General features: G+C 43.3%; 3 protein-coding genes across 6 annotated transcripts in view; all 3 read left to right on the forward strand.

The window, feature by feature from the left end:
- The window catches only part of LOC133116410 (plakophilin-4-like), an 83779-nt gene extending 77414 nt beyond the window's left edge, over window positions 1-6365 (forward strand). For all 3 annotated transcript variants that reach the window (XM_061225902.1, XM_061225903.1, XM_061225905.1), the window contains 6 exons: window positions 1501-1693; window positions 2390-2474; window positions 2569-2686; window positions 2907-3038; window positions 3899-3975; window positions 5450-6365. In XM_061225902.1, the coding sequence (XP_061081886.1) occupies window positions 1501-1693; window positions 2390-2474; window positions 2569-2686; window positions 2907-3038; window positions 3899-3975; window positions 5450-5701 (857 nt within the window). In that variant the 3' untranslated portion in view covers window positions 5702-6365. The remainder of the gene's footprint in view (window positions 1-1500; window positions 1694-2389; window positions 2475-2568; window positions 2687-2906; window positions 3039-3898; window positions 3976-5449) is intronic.
- A 987-nt stretch (window positions 6366-7352) lies between these two features.
- dap1b (death associated protein 1b) lies at window positions 7353-12114 on the forward strand. Its single transcript, XM_061226241.1, has 4 exons — window positions 7353-7512; window positions 9183-9270; window positions 11066-11129; window positions 11454-12114. Exons 1-4 carry the CDS (start codon window positions 7353-7355, stop codon window positions 11568-11570), a joined length of 429 nt encoding a protein of 142 aa, XP_061082225.1. The 3' UTR covers window positions 11571-12114.
- Window positions 12115-17956: 5842 nt separating this feature from the next.
- Window positions 17957-27623, forward strand: part of LOC133116586 (protein TANC1-like) — a 129534-nt gene continuing 119867 nt past the window's right edge. For both annotated transcript variants that reach the window (XM_061226311.1, XM_061226313.1), the window contains exon 1: window positions 17957-18076. The gene's annotated coding sequence lies outside the window, so the exon portion shown is untranslated. The remainder of the gene's footprint in view (window positions 18077-27623) is intronic.

Consider the following 27623-nt stretch of genomic DNA (forward strand, 5'->3'; position numbering starts at 1 on the left):
AAAAAACAGTGTGAATTTCCACCATTCAATGAGTAATTGCCACATTGCAGTAAAATTAACCCCTCGGTGTCATCTTTGACACTGTGGGACTGACGGTGTTGGAAGAAAACTTTTTTCTGACTTGGACCCATTTTTGCAGAAGAATTCCAATATGCTGTAATCGTTATTAATAATTCTTTCTAAATGCGCTTTTCCACCAAATAAAATCTGAAAATTTCCGGTACTTCGTTCTTTGCACTGCAGAAAATGTCCTCACTTTCATGGTGGCAGGCTGCGTTCATGTGCACTGGGGAGGGGGTTCGTTGGTAAATTTGTTCACTACTTCCTTGTTGGTGTAATTTTTTAAATGAAAGTGCCCTTCAGGCTGTGTGGTTATTATTTTGAGGAAGGTTATTTTTTGGGGGCATTTCAACGCTCGTTTGCATGGCCATTAGAATGTGCGCAGTGGTTTTCACAGTGAGCGAAGCTCTACAAAGCAAGATGTGTGAAAGTAATTTTCATTACCATAATTGTAAAAATTTAAAGTTATCCTTTCAGGTTTGAGAGCTTTGCAGCAGTCGCAGCAGGCAGTACCTTCAATGCGTTCCTCGGCTCGGCTAAAACTCCCCAGGAGGCGGCAGATGTTAGGATTTTCAGCGGATTAGGACGCTTGGCATGCGTCTGTAACATCATCATGCGGTATCGTACACATCGGTTCAATTAAAACCGTTTCAAGATCCATCAAGCATTCCGTATGAATGACCGAATAGACGTCAGTTATTGAATTCCATCCTCACCTATAAGCTTGTTCTCCGCATCGGAGAACCGTAAGGCCCTACATCGTGTACGACCCCAGCTCACACTCGTAAGCAGGGGCACGGAACGTGTCGCTATGTGCGAATGCTTCTGATTAACTGCAAAGGGAAGAGCGGCGAATACTCGACACGAACTGCCGATCGTCTGGCCTGAGTGTCACGCTTCAGTGACCTCCCTACCCCGCCCGCTGCATTAGCTCTCAGACTTTTCAATAAAAAGGGAGTTTGGCTCGCTTCCGCTCTGAAATAGCGAGCCAGGCTTGCGGACGAGTGGCGGAGGGGCTCCGGAGCTCATAGGCTGCGGCGGTAATGAAAAACAGGGCCTGGAATGTGGAGAGGGTACACTTGTGGAGCTGGGGAGAGGGGGAGGGACGGCTCGCACAGCAGAGCTGCAGGTTTGAATCTGCTCGGACACTGCTGCCCAAGGCTGAGAATGCCATAATATGTAGTTAAATGGAATTTAACTCCATTTAAATTCAGTCAGTTTGGGAAATAAATTTCATCCATAATTAAATACGTTGCTTGAAAAATCATCATAGAACATTATAAGCTTATTTCAGTTCTTGAATTTCAGTTCATTTCCTGCAAAGGTGAAATGCCCCAGTAGAAGACGGTAGAAAATGTTTGCTGTAACCTGGCCCGTGTATGCATCCACTGCTGTCCCAAAAAACAGAAAGGTGAATATTTTTCATGTTCTTCCCCTCAGGAAAGTACGCCATGCGGGACCTGGTGAACAGACTCCCCGGGGGGAGCACCACCCTGCTCTCAGACGAGACGGTGGCAGCCATTTGCTGCACCCTCCACGAGGTCACCAGTAAGAACATGGAGAACGCCAAAGCGCTGGCCGACACGGGCGGCATCGAGAAGCTGGTCAACATCACCAAAGGGCGAGGAGAGAGGTGCGTAACCCCCCGTCCGACACACGAACACTGCCAGGCTGAGCTCTTAAAGGCCCACACGCATCGCATGCTCTTCCTGGTTTTAGCATCTGAAACACCCACAGAACATTCCAGAGAGCAATGACATGGTTTTCTGAAAAGTCCCTAACCCCTCCCCCTCTGCCTCCTGTGGCCAGCTTTCTGTGTTTGACATTTAGTAACGTTGTCCGATAATTATGCAAAAACATGTCAACAGGAAATCACTTTACAAACACCTGGGGAAAAATAGTTCAAGCCTAATATTATGCATACTTCTACCAAATTTGCAATTGTTTTACTTGAATCAGTATATTCCACAAATCTAAAGCTCTAGGATGATATGAAAAGCTGAAAAACATGAAAAATATGCGTGTGTGGGCCTTTAAAAATAGCAAGCATCAAGACCAATCTTGGATAAATGGATATTTGGGCTTGGAGCAGAATCGATGGGGTTCCATTGCGTAGCTTTCTTTACGCGAGTCTGTTTGAGAGGTTGTGTTGATAGGATCCGCCAAACTGCATGCTCTTTTCTCCTAGGCAGTGTGCTCACTTCTAATCTATAATCAGACGGTGAAGCCCCAGGCTTCTCATTGATTCCTACATTACTTGTACTTTCTTAACAAACACTGCCAAGAAGGGTTTTCTGAGGTGCGTTGCCTGCTCCTGTCTTTGCCTCAGGTACTCCATGAAGGTTGTCAAAGCAGCCGCTCAGGTTCTGAACACCCTGTGGCAGTATAGAGACTTGCGCACCATCTATAAAAAGGTGAGTAAGACGTACTATGCTTAGACGGTGAGGATACACCTCAGTCAAACACGGTATTGGTCTTAACTGAGTGCCGCTGTCTCTTGGGTTCCAGGAGGGGTGGAATCAGAACCATTTCATCACTCCTGTGTCCACGCTGGAGCGGGACCGGTACAAGTCTCAACCCACCCTGCCCAGCAGCACCTTACAGATGTCACCTGTCATCCAATCGGGTGAGAGCAGCCACCCGGATTGTGGGAAATGTGGTTTCTGAGCACTGAGCTATGTAACTGAAACCCTTGTATCGGTTTGCGTCAATACAAGAGAAAGCCTCAAAGTTGGGATACAAGCATCCGATAAATGTAATCAAAGATGGGACAGAATCTAACAGTATCTAATAAATACTTTTGTAAAGTTGGAATTAACATTTCTGTGTTCTGTTTTTTTGTCCAGCTGGTAGCGCCACCTCCTCTCCTGCAATGCTGGGGATTAAGGAACATCGCTCAGATTATCAGAGAGCAAAATCGTCTATGCAATTTTATAACTACCAGGGAGACAACAATATCCATAAAGGTCAATACACAGGTAAGCTAAATCACTATGCTATCTTCAGACTGCCATTTTAGATTTTGGTTGTAGGGGGGTTTAGACAGTTAGATTTAATTTGAGGCTACTTTTCTGTATGTTTAGAGAGTATGTGATTGCCGCAGAAGCCAGGAAGTGCACCCGCAGTTGTTTTTGTCTGAGGTTAGATGCTGCTGCTGTCACAGTGGGGGTGAGGGGGAGAGAGTTCCTGTTTCACGCATTCTTTGCCCTTATCACTGCCCGTGGGAAGCCTGGATCTCAGACGGTCGCTTCAAAAGAGCACTCAAATTCCCTTTCTGCTTTTGAGAGGGGCTGGTGAGCGATAAGAGGCAGCCCTGCTGGGTTAGCCTCCCGCTGAGCGCCCACTGCAGAAACCAGGCTATCAGAGCATCTGGGGGTGGAGAGGCCTGGCTTCACAGGCTGACTGTGGTCTGGAGAACCTTCCTCAGCACGGTCACTGGGCGGAGAGGAGACGTTTCTGCGGCGTTCATGGTCTCGCTCGCAGAAAAGAGTGGTCACGGCACTGCGGGTCCGCTGGGCCTTTCTTCCAGGGAAAATGATACTGTACCCATTCCAACTGTGCTCTTTGTGCTCGTTTGTGTTAGTGACCCAGTTTTAGTGTTGTCTTGCTGGAAGCTGTATCACTGTAGGGCCAGTGGGCTGTTCACTAGTACAGGAAAAAGGATTTGAACAAAAATGAGGTTAAAGTTCTGGTTTCAAATAACAATTTGGACCATTATGTTGTTGCTTTAAGCAAGCTTCTCAATAAGCGTTTCGGTAAAAAGCCAGCTTTGTAAATGAATCATGTGTAAACTGTAATTAAATAAATATAAATGTAATGTTTTTTTCACTTTTTTTAGGGTCTGGAAAGCCATCACCATTTTATATTGGGTCCTATTCCTCGCCGACAAGAGAGAGAGACTCCAGAAGAGCACAGGTGAGATGATGGGATGTGAAACAGCCCAGCATTTTCATTCCTCTCCTTTAGAGATTATGAGAGACGACATGCCAGTTCCGCTGCTGATCAGAGAATGAGCGAGTGTTTGTCTTCCACTGGAATCCTGAATGGGATCGGCGTTCCTTCCTCTCCTCTGCGCTAACGCGAGGAGACCGCCGTGCTTTCCCTGTTTGGATAAACGTGTCCGGAGCGGAACAGCCCGAGCCCTTTCTCCAGGTCCGAAACGAGTACTGCACACGAGAGGTGCCTGTCGGAATGTGTGGAGATGTCCCGGTGCTCACATAACACGGGCCAAATGCTCAGATAACACAGGCCAAACGCTCAGATAACACGGAACAGCCGATCTGCTTCTCCATCATCAATGGTGACCTTGACTGTTGATGGAATATCCCAATTTTTTGCTGAGCCCACAAATGGTCACTTAGTCAATCACAGGTCAGCCTTAGACACGGTGGGTCCGTTTAAAGTTGCGGAGCAGCTTGTATGGAAGTTTCAAGTATAAGTAGCCTAGCTCTCTGCGCAGTATACAAACACACAGGCTACCTGACATGGCGGTTAGCGGCAAGACTTCCGCGGCAGCATACGCCGATGTCTGCTTCGCCAGAGAGGAAAGGAGAGCCGGGTTTGAGGCCTCTTCTCTGGGATGGAGGACATCGGTTTCCGAGGCACGGAGTAGAGGAGGTGGCAGAGGAGGAACGGAGGGTGCGTTTCGTCTATTGGGACGCTCCCCAGGTGTATCGGGGGCTTGTGAGGACATCAGAGGACACTCATTAATCAGTGTTTTCACCTGGACCTGCAGAGGGGACTCTAAATGACTAATGGGGACACAGCGGCACAATGACATTTCACAGATTGGGCTATTGTTTTCACGGATTTCTCAGTTATGCATTGATTGTTTTTTTGTTTTGTTTTTTTTGGGGGGTTTTGCACTTGTTTTGTAATTGCAGAAAGTAAATGTTAGAGTCTACTTCTGTATTAATTGAAATTCCATCTGTTTTGTAGACTCTTGAAGTCGGACCGCAGTGAGAAAGCTAAAGTGATAACCATTAACATCCAGAGAATGTTCCCCCCCTCACTTGCCAATCAGTTCCTATCACCTCTGCATCATGACTTGTGTTATTGCAGGTTGGTTATGGCACAGATGTAGTTAGGTATCAGCTTAGTGCTCATATGACAGCTGTCAGTTCAGTCATTTTTAGTCTTCATTGGAGGTGTGTGAGTCACAGTGGTGATTCATCTTAATTAATCCAATATTAACATGCTGATATTCTCAGTGTGCCCTGGTGCAGTTGAGCCAACCAAGAGGACTAGGATGTTACCTAGTCACCAGACAAGCTCAGTAAAGCAGAGAAAAGTATTGGAATCCAAAACAATTACCTACCTTCCCCAGGCCTGACTGTAGTTCACGAGGCCTGGCCGTAGTGTTAACGGAGTGGCCTTGTCTCCCCTTCAGCACCAGCAGCTGTACTACGCAGACGAGCCCGGCCGGAGGAACTACGACACCTACAGAATGTACCTGCAGTCCCCGCAGGGCTACGAGGACCAGTACTACCAGGACACAGGTCACTTCCCTCCCACGGCCGACTATGTGTCGCAGCCCCTGGGGCTGAAGGCCAACACCAACTACGTGGACTTCTACTCCACCACCCGGAGACCTTCCTACCGGGCCGAGCAGTACCCGGGCTCCCCGGACTCCTGGGTGTGAGGGAGGGGCGACTGACTGTTCCGCGAACTTTCATTTGTACGTTTCGTTGAAAAGTGAGAATCTGAATCTGAACGATGGTCGGCGATGTGAGACGGAGGAGAAGTGTACGTGAGCCAAAGAAGGAGATCAGGGAACGTGTTTTTTTTGCTTGGAAAAGAGAGCAGGCGTGTTTGATGGGCGACACTGGACATTATCGTGAGCGTCTTTTTTGCTCTGTCTAGATGTTAGTTTTGTTTATTTTTTTCCCATTAGCTGTGCTAGCATGATGAGGGTCGTAGGTCATGTGTGGAAGGGTTTGTGGAGGTGAATCAGAGGGGGAATGAGTTTGTAGGCCAAATACTGATCAAGATTTCATATTTGTTAAAAAAATAATAATAATGTTAGTTTGTACAGAGGAATCCTAACATATTCCTTTCTTGTTTTATTGCTGTACTTACTATTGAGATTGTATATGCCATGAAGTCTTGTAAATGTCCTTAATTTTATTGTAAATACAGAAAATATGTCACCCGGTCTACACTCATTGCACTGGTAAAGTCTTGTGCTATGTTAAAACTATATAGATATATAAATACATGGAGAAATTAAGGAGATAAATTATAAAAAGATGGCATCCATACAGAAGCATTCAAATGTAATAAAATTACAATTTTGTTTTTTTAAACTGGTTGTGTAATTTATTTTTTGTGACATTATCACGTTTCAGGGGAGGGGACACAAACATTGCCTTGACATGCATTTACAGAAATAAAGGTGAACAAGTGGGCCTTGGAACAGCACTCTTCATTTAATTTCCAAAACTGATCGTTACAGTGTATTATACTATTTCGACCCTACACACTTGGTTATATTGAGTAATTTAATTTGAAGACTCGTGTTTACTGCCTGTTTCTGATCCTTTCTCATCTGATGTATAGTTATCGGCGCACAAAGAAGCGTTTTTCACCTTAAATATGGACCCGGCACACTTGTTTTTAACTAGACATATAGCCCCCCTCCTCCTCATTCCCCCTTTTTCGCGTGATGTGGCCACATCTCCGTGGTCAGTCGAAGGGCTTTCGCACATTCCCCAGCCTCGCGTTATATAAACCTGCCATATTCGGACAAAAGGAATGTTTATTCTGCCCACCGAATGAAATAATCATTTGAGTTAAATTACTTTGCTGGAGTGCATAGTAGGCTACGGTGCTAGTGCGATATTGTATGCTTAAGGGGAACGCCATCTGCGATATTTTTATATAAAGCAAATTCCCAACCCCATCAGCACAGAGTTTTGTCTACTTAAAAATATGTTAGTCAGTAGCAGTGCTTTATCCTTGCAGGCTGGATTTCAATACAGACTACTTTCGTGTACCGCACACAAGGCGACTGGGAGTGGGGCGTTCTATAGTTTTTGTCACGTTCTTGGACCCCTGATTGGATGTCAACGACAAAGCCCTACTGGTCTGCTGCTCTTTTACTTAAATGAGAAAGCTCGCACAATTAAACACGAACGTTTTACGCACTTCGTTTTATCTCGTTAGTTGCCCGCCACCACTGCAGGCTCTCTATCCACAGACAACGAGGAGTTATGTAATTAAAATATTGTTCGTGACGTAACTAGTTGTTTTTAAACACTTAAATCCCACCCCATAAATTTTGATTTGCTGCAATGGTTGAGCACTACGTCACTCATCGTCAGCAATATAAACTCAGTACGTGGGACGGAACACGATGTGCCTTGTTTGAGAACAAAGTTTCGAAGATGGTGCAGCTGTCGAAAACTGGGGCGAGAGAGAATCCTACGCTTAAAGCTGGACATCCCCCAGCAGGTAAAAGCAACACAGTGTAAAAATGTGCTACTTCTGTTTCTGTTAACTTTTATTAATTGTCATTATTTTAAAACTAATAAAGTGCAACAGTGATGCAATTGATCTTTTGTTAATCTCAAAGTTTTCAAATAGCCTATAAAGTAGTTTCCGAGTAAGATACAAAACCTTGGTTTTTCAGCCCGTGCCATGTCGTAGGCTACAGTTTCCAACAGCATTACTCCGTTTTGCATTTGTTTCATTCATGTGCATGACGACAGGGGCGTGTGAAGAACGCTTCTCCACTAAACTCTATAAACTTTAGACTACTTTTTCAGAATTTACATACCGTATCCGGTGCTCTATTGCGCTTTCGGTTTTTTGTTTTCCAAGTGTTCAAAGAATGCAGCTGTCGCTATTGTGCAGATACTCGCTGCATGCAGAGCTGTTCAATGCAAGCCCGTTTTTTTTTTTTGTTTTTTTTTACAATCTGAAAGTTCTTTCGTGCTGGCAGATTAGCAACGCAAGATGCATTTAACTCTTCAATTGAATTGATTGCATAACCACCTTGGCTGGATGGCAACAACAAACCTGTATTTCAACTTCAGTTCAGGGGCAGGTCCTCCAGTATTGACCTGTAAGGATGTGTAGCTCAAGTATTCGAGTGCACAGGGCACTCCTTTTCTTTATTTTTTCTCTTTCTTTTTTTTTTTTTTTTTTTTTTCTTTTCTCCAGCCACGGCTGTTGTTGAACTGGGGAATTTGCACAGGGTGCTTTTGCTTGAGTCTAAACAGATTGCCTTTTACGTGATTTATTTTTTCTTTTGCATTGCCTCTTGCATTTCACCTTGCAGAGTCTGCTTGCTTGGGGCTTGACTATGAGCCAGCACATGCGCTCTGTACTGAATTGACTTCAATTGACTTCCCTGAAAAAGGAAATCGTACACCAATGGTCAGGTCAAACACCTTAAATGGTCCCAAGCTTTGGATTTTCTTTCTCTTCAGCCATACCCTCTTGTTCATTGCATAGTTTCTAAAATAAACCAATCTTTCACGGATTGAAATGAAACCCTTAAGTTTGTACTCCAATTGGGCCTAATTTGAAAGGACAAAATGGCAGATGAGGTAAATCAGCTGGGGAGTGTGCACCACTGCATGCAGAGAACTTCCCCTGCACATGAAGGAAGGGAAATGGACCTTTTTTTTTTTTTTTAATTATTTTTTCTTTTTATTATATAAATATAAAGTGAATCCAATGAAAAGGCACTGCATTTGTGTCCTCTGTCAATTTATGCAAGCTGCCTACAAGCTTGGCTTCACAACTAATCCTCTGCCAGGTTGAATCCTCCCATAGCCTCCAGGGCTAATAGCCCGAGTCAACAAAATGCTTGTGAAATGGCCTATTTGCATGAGCCTGTTATTCAAGTGTTAAGACAGTGCAACGGTTTTCCTAAATCCTCAGCAGATTGAGCATAACAGTCAACCTTTACTTGGCAAAAGCCTCGACCTTTCCAGTAATTGGGGCGTTTCTGATGAGTACGGGTTATAGAGTTGCTCAACTCCTTTAATGTGATTCAGGACTGCAGTAATGCGTGTTTTTACCTGAAAGGGGTCCATCTCCCCCACTCTGGGGCTGGCATTGACCTGGGAATGGGAAGGTGACTCTGTTTGAGGTGGAAGGCTCTGTCTTTGCAGTGCGGGCCGGGGGGATGCGGGTGACCAAGAAGAGCAGTGAAGACAGCGTGGGAGCAGAGAGGGAGACCAAACGGCCAGAGAAGTCCAGGTACTGCATCCCTGGGGGGTAGGGGCAGCCTGTACATTACATTACATTACATTACATGGCATTTAGCAGACGCTCTTATCCAGAGCGACGTACAACAAAGTGCAAATTAAACACAAGAACAAGTGCAAAGAGGACCTGAGAGGACAGTATAGTTCCGAGTCCTAGTGTAAACATGCACAAAATCAGAACCCTTTAAGAGCACAATCAACTTCCAAACTAGCATACCACTATTGCAGCTAGAATACAAAAAATAACAATATCTATACAATCTATACATAAGTGCCTTTACAGTCTAAGGCTAATCATGGTGGTGAGTTGGGGAGGGAAAGGTGTAGCCTGAAGAGATGGGTCTTCAGTCTGCGCTTGAAGGAGGTCAGAGACTCTGCCGTTCTGACATCCACCGGGAGGTCATTCCACCACCGTGGGACCAGGACAGACAGGAGTCGTGAGCGTGAAGTGCAGGTGTGGCGAGGGGGAGGCACCAGATGGCACGAAGTGGCAGAACGGAGGGGTCTTGTTGGTGTATAAGTCTTGATAAGGGATTGAATATATACAGGGGCTGATCGTTTAACTGCCTGGTATGCGAGCACCAAAGTTTTAAATTTGATGCGAGCCATAACAGGCAGCCAGTGGAGGTTGCGGAGCAGGGGGGTAACATGTGAATGTCTGGGAACATTGAATACCAGACGGGCTGCAGCATTCTGGATCGGTTGTAGGGGTCTGATGGCAGATGCTGGAAGGCCAGCCAGCAGAGAATTGCAATAGTCCAGGTGGGACAGGATCATTGCTTGAACAAGGAGCTGAGTGGAGTAAGTGGTGAGAGCGGGTCGGATTCTCTGGATGTTGTACAGGAAGAACCTGCACGCCCGGGTCACAGTTGTGCTGTAGCATAGTGGTTAAGGTACATGACTGGGGCAACCTGTAGCATAGTGGTTAAGGTACATGACTGGGTCGGTGGTTCGATCCCCGGTGTAGCCACAATGAGATCCGCACAGCCATTTGGCCCTGTCTGCAAAATGCCATTAATGTAATGGGTGGCGTTGGGTTCTGATTAACCTCAATGAACTGAACCCCATACTGTCAGTCTAATTCAAATTATTTACCATTCCTTTGGTATTGAACTCTGCTATACTGTGGGCTCTGTTTGGCAATTACATGTTTGGCTTCTCAGAGTTTGTTTACTCTGGCTCCCTTGTCTAAGGATCTGAACATTGTGTGACAAACACAGTAATGGAGGAAATCTAAAAGGGGGCAAATTTCACAGCACTGTAGTCTCAAGTTGCGCTCACTTCTGATCTCTCCACCTTTGACACGGATAGGCTGTTATACATGGCTCCTCTTAGTTTTGGCTCACTATAGCTCCTCCCCGGCTCTGGTTTGTGCAGAGGTTAACATTCATTATTTAAAGGTTAAGGAGCTGTGTGACTGCTCTTAGTGGACCTGTGGACGCTTATGCTGTCTCCAGGTGTGGGGCTTCCCAAAACACAGCTGAATGTGGCAGCTTGCACAAATTAAAATGCATAAAAAAATTTAAAAAAACTCAAATAATGGCTTGTTTCACAAGGAGTGCCATAGGCATCTACTCCTGCTCATTACAGTGCTGCATCTAAAGGTATACTGAGATTTTAATGGTTTGAGTTCAATTTTGCTTGAAGTGTTGCCATTTCAATCCAGTTGGTACCATTTTTCTTGGTGGTACATTTATTTGGGATGATATTTATAGGGCAGATTAGTCTTAGACAGATTGACAGTAGTGTTGCCACCTGTTAAAGGGATAGTGAACTTGTCTTTCCAGATCTCTTCCAACTTCTCCCAGAATGCAGTCTGTTAGTGTCCTGTTGGCTGGGACTCTTGAAAAGGTCAGTAGCTCTGTCCATTTTCCTGCAAATGCACATCATGACATGACATCTGCCTTATCTTTACACCTGCTAAATTCCGGGGTTTTGGATGAAATCAATGTCAATTGTTCTCTACCTTTACCAAGCTCCAGTGAATTTGACCAATTGTCTCTGCACGATGCTACGTCACATTGACTAAATGTGTTCATAATTGGTGTGGCTTTGATCACATTCCATGCATTATTGGAAGGTCTACAAGTTGTCCATGAAATTTGGACGTAATGAAAGAATGATGAATGTATGGAATGAAGGAACCGATTTCATTAACTCTGCTTTGTGTTGCAGCTGGGACATGATTTCCCAGAAACGCCAGTAAGCGTCAGGCACAGCAGACTCCAGCCTGCCGTGGAGAAACTGCACTCTCCCCGGAACTTCTTCATTCAACAGCCCCGCAAGTTTTGAACCAAGATGGCTTCCGCCCCCTCGCGCGGCAGAGGAGCCTGGGGGAATATCTGAAGTAAACAGTCTTAAGAGAAACAGGAAGTGTTTACAGCAGACTAGACCTAAAGAGGCCAGAGTGTGAAGGTGGAAACCTATAGCATTGTGTAGTTAATGTTCGTTCTTCTGAGAAAATGTAACCGCAGCACTTGAGCTTCAGTTTAACTGTGAATCCGTAGGAATTACTGACCTTCATTTTATAGGTAATTTCTTTAAACTTATTCCTTGCGCTTTACTTGCTACAAATCAGATGCCTTGTCGATATAAGGGGCATTGCATGCATGTCTCGGCCTGTTATCTGACTTTGACTTCTGTCCACTAATTGTTGGCATTGTCGTCATGGTTGAGTTGAAACTCTGTTTCATCTGGAGCACGCATTGCGTGTGCTGATCGGGACCAATATTACTTTTCCTTCTGGGCAACATTTAAGTAATATTAAATGTAAACTTTGTAGACCTGCTTTAACACTTGCTGCTTTAATAAAATTGACTGGCAATGTTCTATACTATACCATAGTCTGCATTGTTTCATTTGCTTGAAGGACACGCCACAAATCAAATTGCAACTCCTGCATCCTCAGAGTTCCTGTTGAGCGGTCTGTGACAGGGCTGCACAACCCTGTTCCTGTAGATCTACGGTCCTGGAGGTTTTCATTCCAACCCTAACAAAGTGCACCTCGGCTTAAGATCTAAGTGAGCTGCTAATTGGTAGAATCAGTTGTGCTAAATTAGGGTTGGAATGGGACCACAGGATGGTAGAGCTCCAGGAATAGGATTGGGCAGCCCTCTTCAATGGACTCGCAAATGTTCTGAGGCTGTTCTGATTTTGGCCACAAGATGGAAGCAAAATGCTTTTTGTTGTGCTATCATTCAAACCCTTTTTTTTTTTTTTTTTTTTTTTAAATGGGTTCTCCAAGGATGCCATTTCAGTTTTGTTTCTCTCTCCTGGAAGAAATTAGGGGCCTACTGATTCACCATTTTTAACTCTTTGAATTAGACTAATTTACCACCTGTGCATATTGCATGCATTGTTTGCAATCTAGCACAATAAGAACATGGGGCTTTTATTCTTTATGATATGCATAGTGAGCTGACAAAATATTTAGGATTGCTAGTGATCCTCTAAAAATGAAAAGCACTTCAATTAACTGGTTGTTAATTATGGTTGTGACAAAAACCCAGCATACACAGATGTACTCCATGACCAAGTTTGGGAACCATTGGATTAGGCAGAACTTGCTACATATACAACTTGTAGAATCGGCATGAAACGTGTATGCGTTCACCCAGTTCATTGACACAAGCTTCTATAAGCAGGTATACTAAGAGGCAGCATTACTATCCACACTCGGATGACATTAGAAATTAATGAATGAAACGGTCATTAATTTTACTGTATCATAACTGATTTCTCTATACCTGGACATGGGCATATTGATTACGAATGTGTGTAAAGTTGTCTTCAGTGCATTCAAATGGATATTAAGGACATGCACGATGATGAATGCCTTGTACTTTGCGAGAAATGACCTTTTGAAATGGACTTGCTCGTTTAGCTATCCCATCAATAGTAGATGACTGACAGCATTGCATTTGTATCGATTCATTTTGTCTTACGTATAGCTTCGAGGAGCTGCCTGAAGGGTAAGATTGAATGTTTTCCTCTAATCAGGCTTTCAATGTATCCAATTAAAGATGTGATGGTATTTATTTACCCAGCGTTCACGGTAATTATCTTAATTGGATACGTTTAAAATGTAAATGTGAGAAGAAGTAAAAGCAGGTTTCACACAGACACTACAAAGCCTATGTGCTCCTGTGTGCAAGTTTCCTGTTTGTTCAAAGGAGTGACGACACCTGAAATGTTAATCTTATGATAATGAGTCACTCCTGTTAAACTGTGGCACGCTCAACACAATCACTCCATCACACTTGTTAGTGCCTCTCCATGGTAACTTGTGCCGAACAAGACATTCCCAAAAATGTAGGGCTTTGGAGATTCTTGCTTTTACATTGAATTACGTATATTTGCAGATACCCAGCAAAGCGAATATTGACATAAAAAAGTGGAAAATAATCTTTCCATATCGGGTGTTACGGGAGTGCGCAATACGATGAGGCGTGTGTGGTACAGTATGGCAGATCAGCGTATATGTAATAAAAACTGCTCTGAAACACGCAGAGATGCCTTCGAGCAGGAATGTGTAGGAGCGGACGTTCCGCGAGCTGAAACAGATCATGCGCTTTTCTTGTGTAGAGAGTCCGGTTTCTCCTTTTCTCCGGCTTATATTTCATCTTCCTCTCCTTTATTTTCGACAGACGACTCCAATGTCACTGCCAAAAAAACGAGTACTTTTTACAGGTTGTGCTCGCAGGTAGATATGCGATCCTTGGGCTCGTTTTGTGGCATATCGTGTGGCTGGAGACCAATGTTTCGACAATGGCGGAGTGACTCTCGGCCAGCTATCCTCTCTAGCAGATGGGAGATGAGACGACTGATAAAGAGGGCCTGTCCTTGCTCCTCCAAACCTGTCCCTCCTGCGCTGGCTCTGGGAGGGGACTGAAGCTGGGTACCTACGTGTGAATACGTAGGAGATAGAGGACTTCACACACAGATAAGCGATCCACGTGCCTGCTGTGTGTATGTCCAAGGCCTCCTTCCTGCATTACAGGGATTAAAACAAATCCCCCAGTTTCATCAGCATTACAGAAATCAATACCTCGTTTATACGCATTTCTGTCTGTAAGCTTGCTGAAGGTTTTTTAATCATTCCATGTAGTCTTAAGTAAATGCTTCCAACCGACAGCTACTGTTAAAAGGGCACTTATTCTCCCTTTTTCGAAAGCTAAGACTGATTACCGTAGACTACAGTAGAATCTTGCTCTGCTGCAATATTTTAGCCAATGAAAAGACGCCATGCGCACATCCGCAATTTACGTTACCCCATTTAGGACATCACTTTTAATGGATACCAGGCGTCTTGTCATTTTTTACAATAAGACGGGGAAATCCATTTCCATAAGAAAATTTGCCATTTCATTGCTAGCAGTATCTTATATGTTGAATCCTTCTGAAGCTTATTTATAACACTATAGCTAATTGTGCATTCGCCCGCACTGCTGCCAGACTGGGTTGGATGTGAAGCCACACTTTTGGGCTGGTGCACACACTGAAACAATGCCCTGAGGGGAACACACTGGATGTGAATCACTGCAGTCTCTTGTCCCCATGTGTGCTCAAGTGTGACCAGAAGTGTGACTAAGAGGGGACAGTACAGAGAGTACCCCAGTGGGTAGAGCCAGAATGAAGCGATTAGACTGGGAAAAACTAGCTCCTGATCTTCTCCAGCACAATTGCAATTGTAGGTCCCGTAGATGCAACATCTTCCATCAATTTGGGAGGTCCACACGCTTCCCCCCCCCCCCCCCCCCATCAATGGAGAGCGAGTAGCTTGGCACACAGAGCCCCCACCCTCACCACACTGCTGCTGGTTTACACATGTGGAGCAGTTTGGGGAGCCATCCTCCTCCCCGGTAAATCAGCGGTCAGATTTAGCGGGTGTTGACCGGGGCGGCCCACACTGGGACTTTCAGGGAGGGGGACCCAGTTAACATGGCAGCCCCAGTCCCAGGAAGACAAACACCGCTAGATGCTTATCACAGTGTGGGGGGTACATTTACCACTTGATTTATTGTCATGCATGTACTGTAGGCGATGCAGCCTGATTATGATCAGAAACATATTGATAATATCACTTTTTATGTCACCATATTTTAATATAATAAGTGCTGAATAAAGACTCATTATGATAAATGACCGAAGTGCTTGAAGCAGAGAGCACATTAACGACTACTCAAAATGGACATCACCACAATGGCCACATTATGTAAAAATGTGGCTTGCTGCATTTGTCATTCCCATTACGGAAGTAGTATGGGGCACGTGATGGATTTCACCAAATTAAAAGTTACCAACGTATTGAAGTGTTCTTAAGTTAGCTTGCATGTTGACAGTAAATAGCTGCTTACTGTTAATTTTGCCATGTGCCCTGTATTACTATAGATAATGGGAAGTTAGCATCTTTTATTGGCAACAAAAGTCCAATGGCACTGATATCAAATAGGAAATAAACATTCATTAGCCTTCTGTCACTTTATTGTGAGCTATTGAGTATGATAGTAATAAACACACATGCACATTCACCCACACACACACGTATGCACACACATGCACACATGTATGCACACACACACACATACACACACACACACGTATGCACACACATACACACTTTGTGGAACACATGAGAGGCCACAGGCCCCAGTGTTCCCTGTTAGGCTTCAGCAGGTGTGTGGGGTTTGTGGGCTGTTCTGTGTTTCCGTCAGCGCTGAATGACTCCCCTGGGATCTGCCCCCCAGTACCCCCTGCCATGGAGGTCTGCTCCTGGGCTGCTGCTCCCCAGCTCCACACCCTCAGGAATCTGCAAATAGCTCCTGCCTCACCCCAACAGAAACATAAACAGCCAGATCAATAATTATGCAGCAGTACTGCACAATTTACCAGAGAATTATACTTTTAATGGAGCTGTTTGCATCCTCTTACCACAGCCGTAGACAAGATATGCCGTTCTCTTCTTTAAAGTCAATTTTCCAAATTCTACTCTAGAGATGGTCTTTAATTCAAATACTTAAAGAAAATATCTACCCAAAAAGAAACAGTCAGGAATAAGGCAGGGATTAAGGGACCAGCTGAGTTGAAGTTGTGTGGAAGAAATGGTCCAATTTCAAAGGAAAGAAGAAAGTTAAAAGCATTATCATTTAAATTAAAATGAATTAAGGACAATGAACAAGTAAATACATCCAGTGATTATTCACTTCTCCTCGAGAGGAAATGGCTTTGATATACTGCATAACTGAAGCATTTACTTTGGTACATTTTATAAATGTTTACCATATAGAAAGCAATACATTTGCATAAAGCTACACTAAACATTTGCAATAGGACTTGGATTCATTGCATTTTTGGACTTTGCATTTTAAGAATTGATCATATTAAAGGCAAATCCATTTTAATGTTTTTTTTAATTACCCGAATGGTCAACATTTTCTAAGGAATGTTAAGTTGTTTACAGTGTAAAAGATACTAACAATTTAGGATAGTTCTCCTAAAAGAAAACTGGCTCCCTACACCTCCTAATTCAACCTCCCGATAAAGTCACCAAAGTATACTCTGTACACAGGACCTACAGAACCGAGAACCAGAATCCGAAAGCAACACCAGATGTTCTAAATGGCTTCTATATCCAAATAGGGCGAATGTCATGTATTATTATTGTGCCTTTACTGTGACTCAGTCGGATATTATGCAGTTTTTTCCATTATCAGAAAATAATTGCCCTCTCAAGGCGGATTGCAGTGCCGTAAACCCAAATCCTACAAAGGTCGGCGGAGGATGTGCATAATCAGAGTTCATTGCCACCAGGTGTGCGTTTTAACAGAACTCCCTCTGCCATAGGCTCAATCAGAGCTCCGTACAGGATGCAAGATGCTTTGAACACTGTTTCAAAGCTAATTACTGTAAACTGAGCATAGACCAATCGTAGCGTTTCAACACATTTTGTAAGCAATGACATTTAAAGTCGTTTGTTGTCTGATCGTTCTGCCTCATGGTGTCAGTATAGAGACAACTCTGAATTAGCTCACTGGAAGAACTGGTAGAAATGTATTTTCTGCAGTTGTGTATCAGATTACCATATGTGTCATTTCTAAAACCAAATATGCATGCATTAATCTATAATTATTATGGATCAGACACTTGCGCATTAGCCCTGCACATAGGCTACTAGTCTATAACCACTCTTCAACATGAACATAGCCTACATTATAAAACAACTCTTAGCACACACTACTGTAATAAAAGTAAGGGGGGGGGGAATGCAACATTTTCATAAAACCCCAAAACGCATACCAAGTATTTATTTCACTCAGCAAACGAGGATATTAAAAACTATTATGTAGGCCACAGGCTTAATATTTAAATACAGCTGACATCATTAAATCATTAAAAACGACTGATGATCGAGGAAAAAGTAAAATCATTTTTCCATGTCGTGCAAATGTAAACAATTGAACCCCCATCAGCGCGTGGCCTTTTTGTTTTGAAAAGTATTGTATTCACTCAATTGTGAGGCGCAGTGACCACATCACACAGTTGCATGAAAGAGTTATCCGTTTCCTTATTTATTTCTAGTATAAAATAAAGCGTATTAAAGGCACGCCATTAATGTGCACCAATGTAGGTCTGTATCGCTTGGTTACGGTTTTGATGCTCACCGCTTGCAATGACCTCATGGGTGCTAGCCTACTGCGAGGGAGGAGTTCGGAGCGCCCACTGTCTCTGTTCCGTCGTGGATTCATGTGGAGATAAACGCAAGGAAAAGTTTTCTCTGGGCGATTCATGTCTTAAAACAGGTAATTGCATTCCCTTAGTCCTCAGCGTTTGAAAGGTCGATAGCCGTTTAGATTCATTTTTTAAATCGTGTGCCTGTGTTGTTTGTCTATGTGTAAATAAATGTTGGGATGGAAAAGTAGGAATTAAAACTTTCTTTCGTGCTAGCTGACCAAGTTAGAGGTTGGTGAAGGTGCGGATTGGAATGTGTTGGGGCATGTCTTTGAGAAGAAATGGTATAGTGCTCTAGAAATTGCGGGTATCAGTGTTAAGTTTCATGGCAAGATGTGAATTTAAACTTGTCGGCAATGTCTGTGATTTACCAGCACCAGTTGTAGGTTGACAAACTTTGGCGGGCGGCGTAGATTCTGCTAGCTCGCTAACTTCTCTGGAAGTTAAGGTTAGCCTAGGTACTGCTGCTATGCTTTGGCAGCTTGCTAAATCGTATTTCCTCTCTCTGTGTCCTGTCGTTAGACCTAATGTGCACAATTTAAAGAACAAACGTAAAGTTTACTAGAATACAGGTAAGTAGTGTACAGCAATGAGCTCTAGCTCAAGTTTTAGAGGCAAAGTTTCCTTCACTGTTCAAAAAGTTTGCCGTCCCAAATTCTTTGCCCGCTTTACACTGACAGCCGCAAACGAGACCATGCGACTAGTTTATTTGTGCTGTGGCTCGATATGCCTGTTTTCCCTATGCATGTAAATATTGTAAAGGGAATTAGAAACATTGGAAGTTGTTGCCAGACGTATGTATATTATTTCAAATCCAGTTTATGGTTGTGAACAAAAACTACTCGTACTGTAGTGTGCTTGAGACAAGAGCAGAACCTAATGGCACAAGCCATTGGGTAGTCGGCATTTGAAAAAGCGTATTTACAGAAAAAAACAAAAACAAACACTTTCTGTTTTGATAGCATGCATGTGAAGCAAATATTGTAACTGTTCTCAAAATCACGACTCAGCCCATTTCATGGCGTTGACTCACTATATGCAACTGGCCAGACATACTGGCAGTAATGCCAGTGGTTGCAATGAGTCACTTGAGCTTCTTTTCTAGAATGTGCCGATTTGGACCCAGGTGTTTTGGGGGAAAAAAAGCTACTTTAACTCTCTCTCAGTGATTCTCATGCTGAGCTGCCTGGTTTAATTTTGATCAACACGCAGATGAAATCAAGAGAGAACTCTGTGTTTCATAAGAATCCCTAAATAGTCTGAAAATCTGGTTAATGAGGGGTCTATGCTACGAGGAGCTAGACATAGTACAGAAATACACCAACCTTAATTACTTTACATTGTTATAATTAAACACTGTTCATCTCTCTTGGAACAGAATACTGTGGGTTATTTGATCGATTTGTTTTTCTAAAATGCTTTTAGAAAAAGCCTCCAAACAATTTTAATGAACTGAACATGAATTCTTATGAGTATTGTTTTAATTGTCATAATTCTTCAATGTTTATAAAGCATCCCCAGCCTGAACGAGATGTTCCAGATATTTGCCAATATTCACTGTAATGCATTCAGCCTATTACTTTGCATTAACAACTTATAAAGATTTGTACTGTTTAGGCCTATGTTAGCATTTGTTTGAGTTCTCATAGGTAGGACTCAATGAATGTCCAATGGCTTTGTTCTGGTGCAGGAGTTGATGCATAAACATAGCAAACTATGTTCCTATGTGTATGGACTCACCATTGTTGTTGGTACAAGGTAAAGATATCTTGATCAACTGTTTGCAGGAAACCCTGTTTATGTTGCACTTAACGGACAACAAGGTCTGTAGCCTCAAGGCTGAGCCCAGTTCCCACGATTTTTAGCCAGTTGGCAACAAACAGGTGCTGGCACAGAGAGGCGAGGTCTGGCCTGGGGAGAGCAGAGCAGTGGGGCTACTCTGGTCTTAGAAAGGACATGGAGCATGTTGAGACCACACAAGCCTTTATTATGCTTTGGTTTAGAGATGGGCTCTGCAGTCTAGCAGTGTGAGGGTGAGTGCAGGACATGAGCGGGTCTCTGCCTTCATGTCCATGTCCTGTTTACACGAGCCAATCCACAGCTGTATGCGGGTCAGCTTAAGGCTGCGGCGAGGTCCGCGGCAAATATTAGGCTACAGATACCGTGTCCCTCTTACAAGGCCTGCTTGTAAAGATAGGCCAAATCTGTTGTTGAAACAAATGCCCGTTTCCACGCCTGAAGGCATCCGTCTCAGTGGCCTGTGTTTATAAATGAGAGCTGTGTGTGATGTTAGGTCCTGGCTAACGCTGGGGGGCTTCTTGCTGTATTACGGATGGATGTCCGAGTGGCTTGAATGACATTTTTGTGGAAATTCTGTGCGATAAACTAGGAAATTGTAGGAAATTTTGTGTGATAAACTATTAACTGACAAGAGGTTTAAAGCTCAATATCTACGGAGTGTAGAAATGGCAGTCAAACCCTGTAATTCTCAGGTCTCCTTGCAGTGAAGGGCTCTTGTTGTAACAGTGCCAGCAGTTTTGGCCTTGGGCCAGTTCATGTGAAAATAGAGGCTTGCAGGTAGCAGGGTGTACCGCTACATCCCCTGAAGCCTCTCCAGTCAATGAATACAGAGATATGTTGACTTGTTTGGTTTAACTGGCTAGCCCTGAACCTCCTCCCAGTGCCTCTTGTGTTGTGTGATGCTGGCCTGATCCCCAGGCTTGATATTCAGTCGAGTGTTACTAGCCTTTATGAACTCCAAGATCTTTCATATGTTGGCAGTAAATTGGTGATTTTGATAAATTATTTTTTTAATTTTGAATAGTCTTACTGGTTTAATTTAGGCCTACGTAATGCGTAGTCCCAGGCACCAAGTTTACAGCATTTAGTGCCTGCTGGTTTTTGGTAAAAATGCTGGAAAAAGACCATGATAAGTAGCCCATAGCTTTAAAGTTGTTTGCTCCGTGAGACTTGCCGTATACTTTGGATTAAGATTTATGCTAGGTTCAGGGCATGAGACCTTCTGAAAAAATAAAGTACAAACAGAGCTACTGTACCACCCATCGAAAACTATTTCAAATGACCTCATTATGTTTATTGAGAAAATAAATTTTGAAACCTGTGGTGATGTTTCAGTTTCCACATTCAGCAGAATGAACAATTCACAGAAGTAAAAATATTGCGCATTTGCGGTGGGCTCTGAAGAAACCTTGCTGTGTGGTTTTGTGTGGAAGCGAGCGTGTGCCTCCACAATATCAACAGTCTGACTGCAATTAACATTTTTCGAACTCATGTGGAAAAACCTCCGGAGATTTTGTGGCACAATGCTATTAGGAACTAGAGATTTCTCCTGCAGACTTGGGCACTTTGAGGACAGATAAGCTAGTTGTGAAAAAACCGGTGCGGTGGTGTTCAGTTTGACACATTCAACCCCACCGGTCCACCCTGTCCAACAGCCTCACTGCTTACATCCTCTGACCTGGGAAACTGGGGCATTGTTTAAATGTGCGTGCAGTCTGAGCTGGGTTATGTACACTGAACCACAGTCTTGTTTTCTTCCCTCGTCTTTTCCCAAGCCTTGAGGCAGGTCTGCTGTGCTGTGGCAGTATGAAAAGCAGAATTCCTGCATGTCCTTATCTGTGCGCCCGTCTGCTCTGCGCGGGGCACCTGCACTCTGGGTGGGGGGTGTGGGGGGATGGGGGGCTGGGGGGCTGGGGGGGAAGAGTTATGATTCAGACAGTGCACATCTGCTCCAGCCATAAGGGCTGAGGGATCCCACTTCCTGTCCTGCAAAAGCAGTTTCCTGTCCGCTCTCCCACCTCCGACTGCAAAGTAGCGGAAAACCCCGCTGGAGCCTGCAGGTACTTACTGCGTAATGGCTAATCCAGTCGGCTTAGCGCTGGCGTAAAGATATGCTAGCTGTTTGTTAAGGGAAAGCCTGCAGACTTTAAACTTTGCCAGTTAATGTTTAACTCCCCTCGAGGGGCAGGAAGCCCCGGGCACTCTGGGATGTGATCCATCTGCACGGGTAAAGCTGGCACACAGCCCCCCCTGTGGTGAAGCAGGGACCACCATGCCCGTTTCAGCGCTGCTCCAGGTGTGTGTACCTGCGGCACACCACTCCGTTTCCCTGTGCTTGCGGGGGCGGTCTCCGGTGTGTGACTTGGCAGGAAATGACTGCGATTCTAAGAAACCGGTGCTGCCGTGCCGAGTATAGACTATAAAAAACTGCCCATGTCATAATTGTTTGATAGCAGCTTTTTCTGATTGGGCGAAGGTGCTGCTTCAGATCGAGTGAAGGAGTGAGCACTGATAAACTGATAAAGCTGGCGGGTACATGGATACCTGGCTAGGGTGAGGTGACTTGTGGCTTGGGCACCCAGTTCTGCTTCATGTTTCATTTAATGACCACGACATACTGTAAAATGAGTGTACTGTATTCATTAAATCACTGTTGACTGCGGTAAAATGTAACATTCAGGCTCATTTCTGGGACTCTATAATCCAGCAGAGCATGCAGTATATGGTTTGGTGTGGATTGTTTGTGTTTTAGCTGTGCGAATGAAAGCTAGGCTGAATGCGTAGAGTTTGCTTAGGTTTGGAGGTTATGTGCCACTGTGTAAATAATGGTGATTCAGTGCAATCAGGTGCATTGTGAAAAGACGAGCAGATCTGATGTTTAGACTCCCCCTGTCTAGTGACACGGTGATGCATTCATGTCAGGTCATGAGATTCTTTCCACACCCCTGGGTGTAACTGTCAATCCTGCGAGTGGAAGTGATTACCGTCAGAAACGTGTCTGAACTCTTTTCCACACCGTGGGGAGATTAGTTTTGGTCTGGGAGAGAGTGACGCCGGTGAAGTGCTTGTACATGTGTTCTGTGCGCAGTCTGGAATATAGCTCGATGCGGGCTTCTTCCAAGAAACGGGAAGTTGGGAGATCTCAGGAAAGCACTTGGCAGGTTTTTCACTAAATCACAGGCGACTGCTGTCAACCAGAAATCACCAGACCAAGACTGACCTATTTGTTTTAAAATAGGCCTATATATTTTTATTTTCAAATGTGGAAATGTTGAAAATATGAAATGTCCATCATATATTCCATCATACAAGCCACTCACAGACTTATGTATGTAGACCTCAAAAAGGTATTTATGTATTCATGCATGTACTTTACTGAGTTATGATGCTATATGGCAGCATGTATCACAGTAACACACTGATTGATTTTTACCCCTTTGGCACTAATGATGACACCATTAGCTGGCAGAACAGCATGATCGATCATTACTGTGCTAGTTTTGTATTTGTTATGTGTTCATAATGTTGCCAAGGACATACTGTAGTATACCTGATTGTCCATTTGTGTTTGTTGGGTAGAATTGTAGACTGTAAAGGAAAGTGTTGCAGTTCACAATTTAGCCACTGTGGGAGAAAGCTTCACATTCGGTCAGGGGTTGTTGCCATTGAGGTAGAACGTTGCTCTTTCTTGTTTTGGTGCTCTATCCTTGAACTTTCAGCAGTGAGTGAAACTCACTTCTTTCTTTCTCTCTTAACTCCAGACTCCTGAGTGTTTAAGTGAATAGTTTCCTTTTGTGCTCCTCTCCTTTTAAAAATAACAAATTAGAGGAAAAACATTCACTCAGTCTTTTCCTTTTCCTTCCCAAAAGGACTGTGAAGGTGCTGCCTTCACCTTGAAATTTCCATTGATTCAGTTAATAACACTGACTTCGACAGCAGCAGTGCAGTATTTTATCTCTTGTTTCGCATTGAGGACACATGCATTTTAAAACCAATATTTTCCCTTTGGTGCTTTGAATGTTCAGAATTTACGTTTTGACTTCCTCTTTGCCCTAAAGGTCTGTACTCACTCATTGGAATTGGATGTGTCAGTTTTACCTGTCAGTTTAACACATTCAGCCAGTTCAGGATCACTTACTTTCAGTTTGCTCTCTACCAACACGACTGGCTGATAGCACACCTAGAATTGGCAAAATTAGTGCAGAGCATGCTTACTGCATTATTCTGTGAACAGACTATACACATTGTGTTTGTCAGCTATGTTGTTGTTTTGTTTTGTATCTAGGGACAGTTCTTTACTTCACCTTAATTTACACTGACTGCATTGACTGTATCTAAGATTCTGACAAGTGCTTCTGTAATGGCAGTCCTAATGTATAGCATAGCTGCATGCAGCTAAATTAATCTTCATCTACTCTTATCTTCATTCAGCTTGTGTGGACTCAGTGTTCTTTTCAAAAGGAGAAAATCTCATGCTAGCAACTGCATTTATTTTCCTTCAAGGAAGAGGAGGGGGAAAACAAATATTGGCAATGTGTAGCACATGGTATTTTGAGAACAAGGCTGCACAGAGAACTGGTAGAGTTGGTTTTCTCTGTCCAGGTTGCTCTCAAAATATTGCTCCTGAAAAAAAAAAAGTAGTTTACTCAGTCAACATCCATCAAGGTCAAATGGCTGAGAATAAGCTCTCAACAAAAGCCTGGCAATCATCCGGTTTTAAACCCAATCATCAATAAGAGCAGATGTAGCACATCTGATAAATGAAACCACTTTAGCACACCGAGCAGGGAGGGAGCCATGTTGGGGTTCATGTCTGCGAGGAACGCATCATGGACAGTGATGGGCAGATTCATGACCTAGACCTACAGTGGTGAATGCTATATAAATTACTGTCTCATCACCACACAGAGAGATGAAAGCATTTCCAAAGGAAAAGGTGATGATACTCATAGATTCAATTGAGGTTCCCTAACGTTTGGTTCCCTTACCCGTCCGGTAATTGAGCTAGCTAATGAGTGATAATTATGAGGTTCTGCTTCCAAGTTGCGTCTGAGTCAGGAATGCTGAAAGCAGTCTGGCACGGATGGAGCAATAAACCGTATCAAATAAACTTGATAAGGGCACGCGAGAGTTATGATCGAAAGGGGAAATGACATCATTCAGGCGGTGACGCAGCCTTGACCCGAGTGGAAAGCCAGATTATTATAGAATGTGAATCTAGAAACTAGGCTAACCATTCTGACTGCCTCCAATCTCTTCAAGTGGCCAGCAAGAAGCTGGCGCAAATATGGAAAGCAAATACAGTAGTTGGGTTCGACCTATTGTTATTTAACGTGGTTGAGACCAAGGCACATTTCAGATTAGAGGCCCATTTGGAACATTTCTGAACTGATCAGTATTTTGGATAAGTGGGTTGTGAGTGAGAAGGTCTGGAACTCGATCAATAAGGCATCTGCTCTGGGATGGAATGAGACTCAGACTGACAGCTCACCACAGAGGTAAGTGACAGACCACAGGAATAAGTTCACATTAGTGTAGCCTACAACCTGCGTTTAGCTTTACTAAAATAAAACAAAACATCCATCAATAATTCTGTGGAATGTCAAGGATTATAGAGGCTGATTAATGGTTGTGGATAATTTCTTTTTCAATATTTTTATTTCTGTTTAAGTTCTTCGGGTTATAGAAGATTGAAAGAGTTCAGTAGAGCCGATCTGCACTTTGTGCAATCATTCAGACGTCCTCCCACTGCTGGCTGCCTTCCAAATGTGATCCTTTTCTAATGAGGCCAGGAAGGTCAGGGGAAAGCCATGGACTGGCCACATTCTTTGCATTGTGTGTACATAGTGGGATATGTTTTGCAATAATCATTGAGAAAAATTCTGTTAACGAGGACCGTGTTATCGAAGGAAAGCGTTTTGAAGTGTTTGGCGTTTCTGCTGTATGTGACGGGGAAGATTCTCACCTTGCAGAAACTGTAGGTGCCGGTGATGAAATGTGATCACAAGGGGAGCGAAGGCTGCGGGCGGATAATTAAACTGCATTTGTGAGTATAATGGCGGCACGGATTAAGCAGGTTATTAAATGTCTGCTTCTGAATTCATATGTGATTTGCGGAAAATAAAACCTGCCTGAGTGTGAATAGAATTATGAGGATTGAGTCTCACTTAAAGATGCCCTGAGGGGGAAACGTACTCAGAGCAGAGGAGCACGGCATTCTGGGAAGGGTGAGATCTACTGGAGAATCAGAGGGAGTTCTGGACTAATGGGCATTGTATATGCCATATTCTTGTTTTTTGAGGTCATGCCAGATTATAAAATGCATCACATTCAAATTGTTAATATATTGTTAATAAAATTTGTATAGGCTGATCAGATTTGTTTCAGTTGGAACATGTGCTGTGCTGTTGTTAATATTTGTTTAACTAAAATAATTTCAAGTTAATTGAAACAAGACTTTTGTAGTAAATGTCATGAATGTATCTGCATTTCACATGAAGAAAAATGAGAAAGTGAGCATAAATAATGTGCTGGGTTTTAAAAATTGCAAAATTCTTAGACGTCGATATTACAGGCATAGAGTGCATATAATATGGACCGGTTTTGACTGAGAACATGGATACAAATGACAAAACAGGGGAAAGTTGAATATTCAGGCTGCACCTAAGGGGAAAATGTGATTTTTGTGATCTCATTCATTCAACATATGTATATGAGAGTTGGCGAGGTGCCCAATTATAGAAAACTTGGCAAGCAAGTAAACTTACAACCTAAAACCGTAGGCTGCTACATCTCTTGTTAATCATAAAATGTTAACTTCATTTTAATTAATTACATCATCTAAGCCATTTTCTGCTTGCCAAGCTAACCTTCACAAAGTATGACAGCTTGCTAGCTAATTTGTGAACTCACATTTAACATTAGGAAGGTAGGCAGTTCAGTAAATGTTTTATTCCAGTAAAGATTAGTTTGAATGCACATTTGCGTGAACACCTACTATTTCTTGGTAATATTACCATTAGGTTTTATTTTTATTTTTTATTTTGTTCGGTATGCACAGTTGAGCATTAGTGGTGTTAAAATTTGGTGTTTGATTGCCAAGTTTGCACTCTCTCTGATGTATTGATAACTATTAGTGAATGTCAGTTTGTTTTAAACACAGGTGAAATTGGCCTGACGTAAAATTTCCCTGGCGTGCCTTGTGAAAATATTGTGTGAATATTTCTGAAAGGCAGTCGTGTGGCCTCCACTCGTAGAAGTATAGAAGGCTTTGAAGGTCAGGATGAAATGCAGATTCCGGGGTTTTGTTAAGCAGTATCCCTCTCCAGAAGCGTATAGATAAGCACCAAGGTTGCAGGGGAGTGTAGTTCAGTGGCGTGGCGTGTTTGTTCCGGACAGAGAGGCATTTTATAACAGCAGTTTGAAGGCTGTGAGAAACGTTTTCAGTTCTCACGACAGACAGGGAGAATGGAAATGACTGCTGCTGGAAAGCATGTTACAAGTATATTTGGAGAAGAAGGGCAAATATCTGTTCAACAAAACTGACTGTGGATCAGAACAAGCTCCAGGAGCTCGCAGCATATGCACTGAAAACACAGTGATGCATAACCAAAGTTTGTCACCACCACCAGTCTTCAGTAATTGCTTAGGTGAGCATATTCTTACCTGCTTTTAGATACTAAACTGTTTAGACACTGTCCTGAGTATTTTCAGGTCGCACCGTTCAGGGGCTAAACAACAAACTTCCAATGAAAAAACGTGATCCAGCAATGTGTGTAAATAACACTATCCAGTCGGTGGGAATGGAAAATATTAGCG

This window comes from Conger conger, chromosome 17 (genome assembly GCF_963514075.1).
Source record: "Conger conger chromosome 17, fConCon1.1, whole genome shotgun sequence".
NCBI classification, from domain to species: Eukaryota; Metazoa; Chordata; class Actinopteri; order Anguilliformes; family Congridae; genus Conger; species Conger conger.

Coding starts and splice junctions, on each gene's coding strand:
- dap1b (XM_061226241.1), top strand. CDS start 7,353: ATGGTTGAGCACTACGTCACTCATCGTCAGCAATATAAACTCAGTACG. Junction 7,513..9,182: donor AGCTGGACATCCCCCAGCAG/GTAAAAGCAACA, acceptor CTGTCTTTGCAG/TGCGGGCCGGGGGGATGCGG. Junction 11,130..11,453: donor TGGCTGGGACTCTTGAAAAG/GTCAGTAGCTCT, acceptor TTTGTGTTGCAG/CTGGGACATGATTTCCCAGA.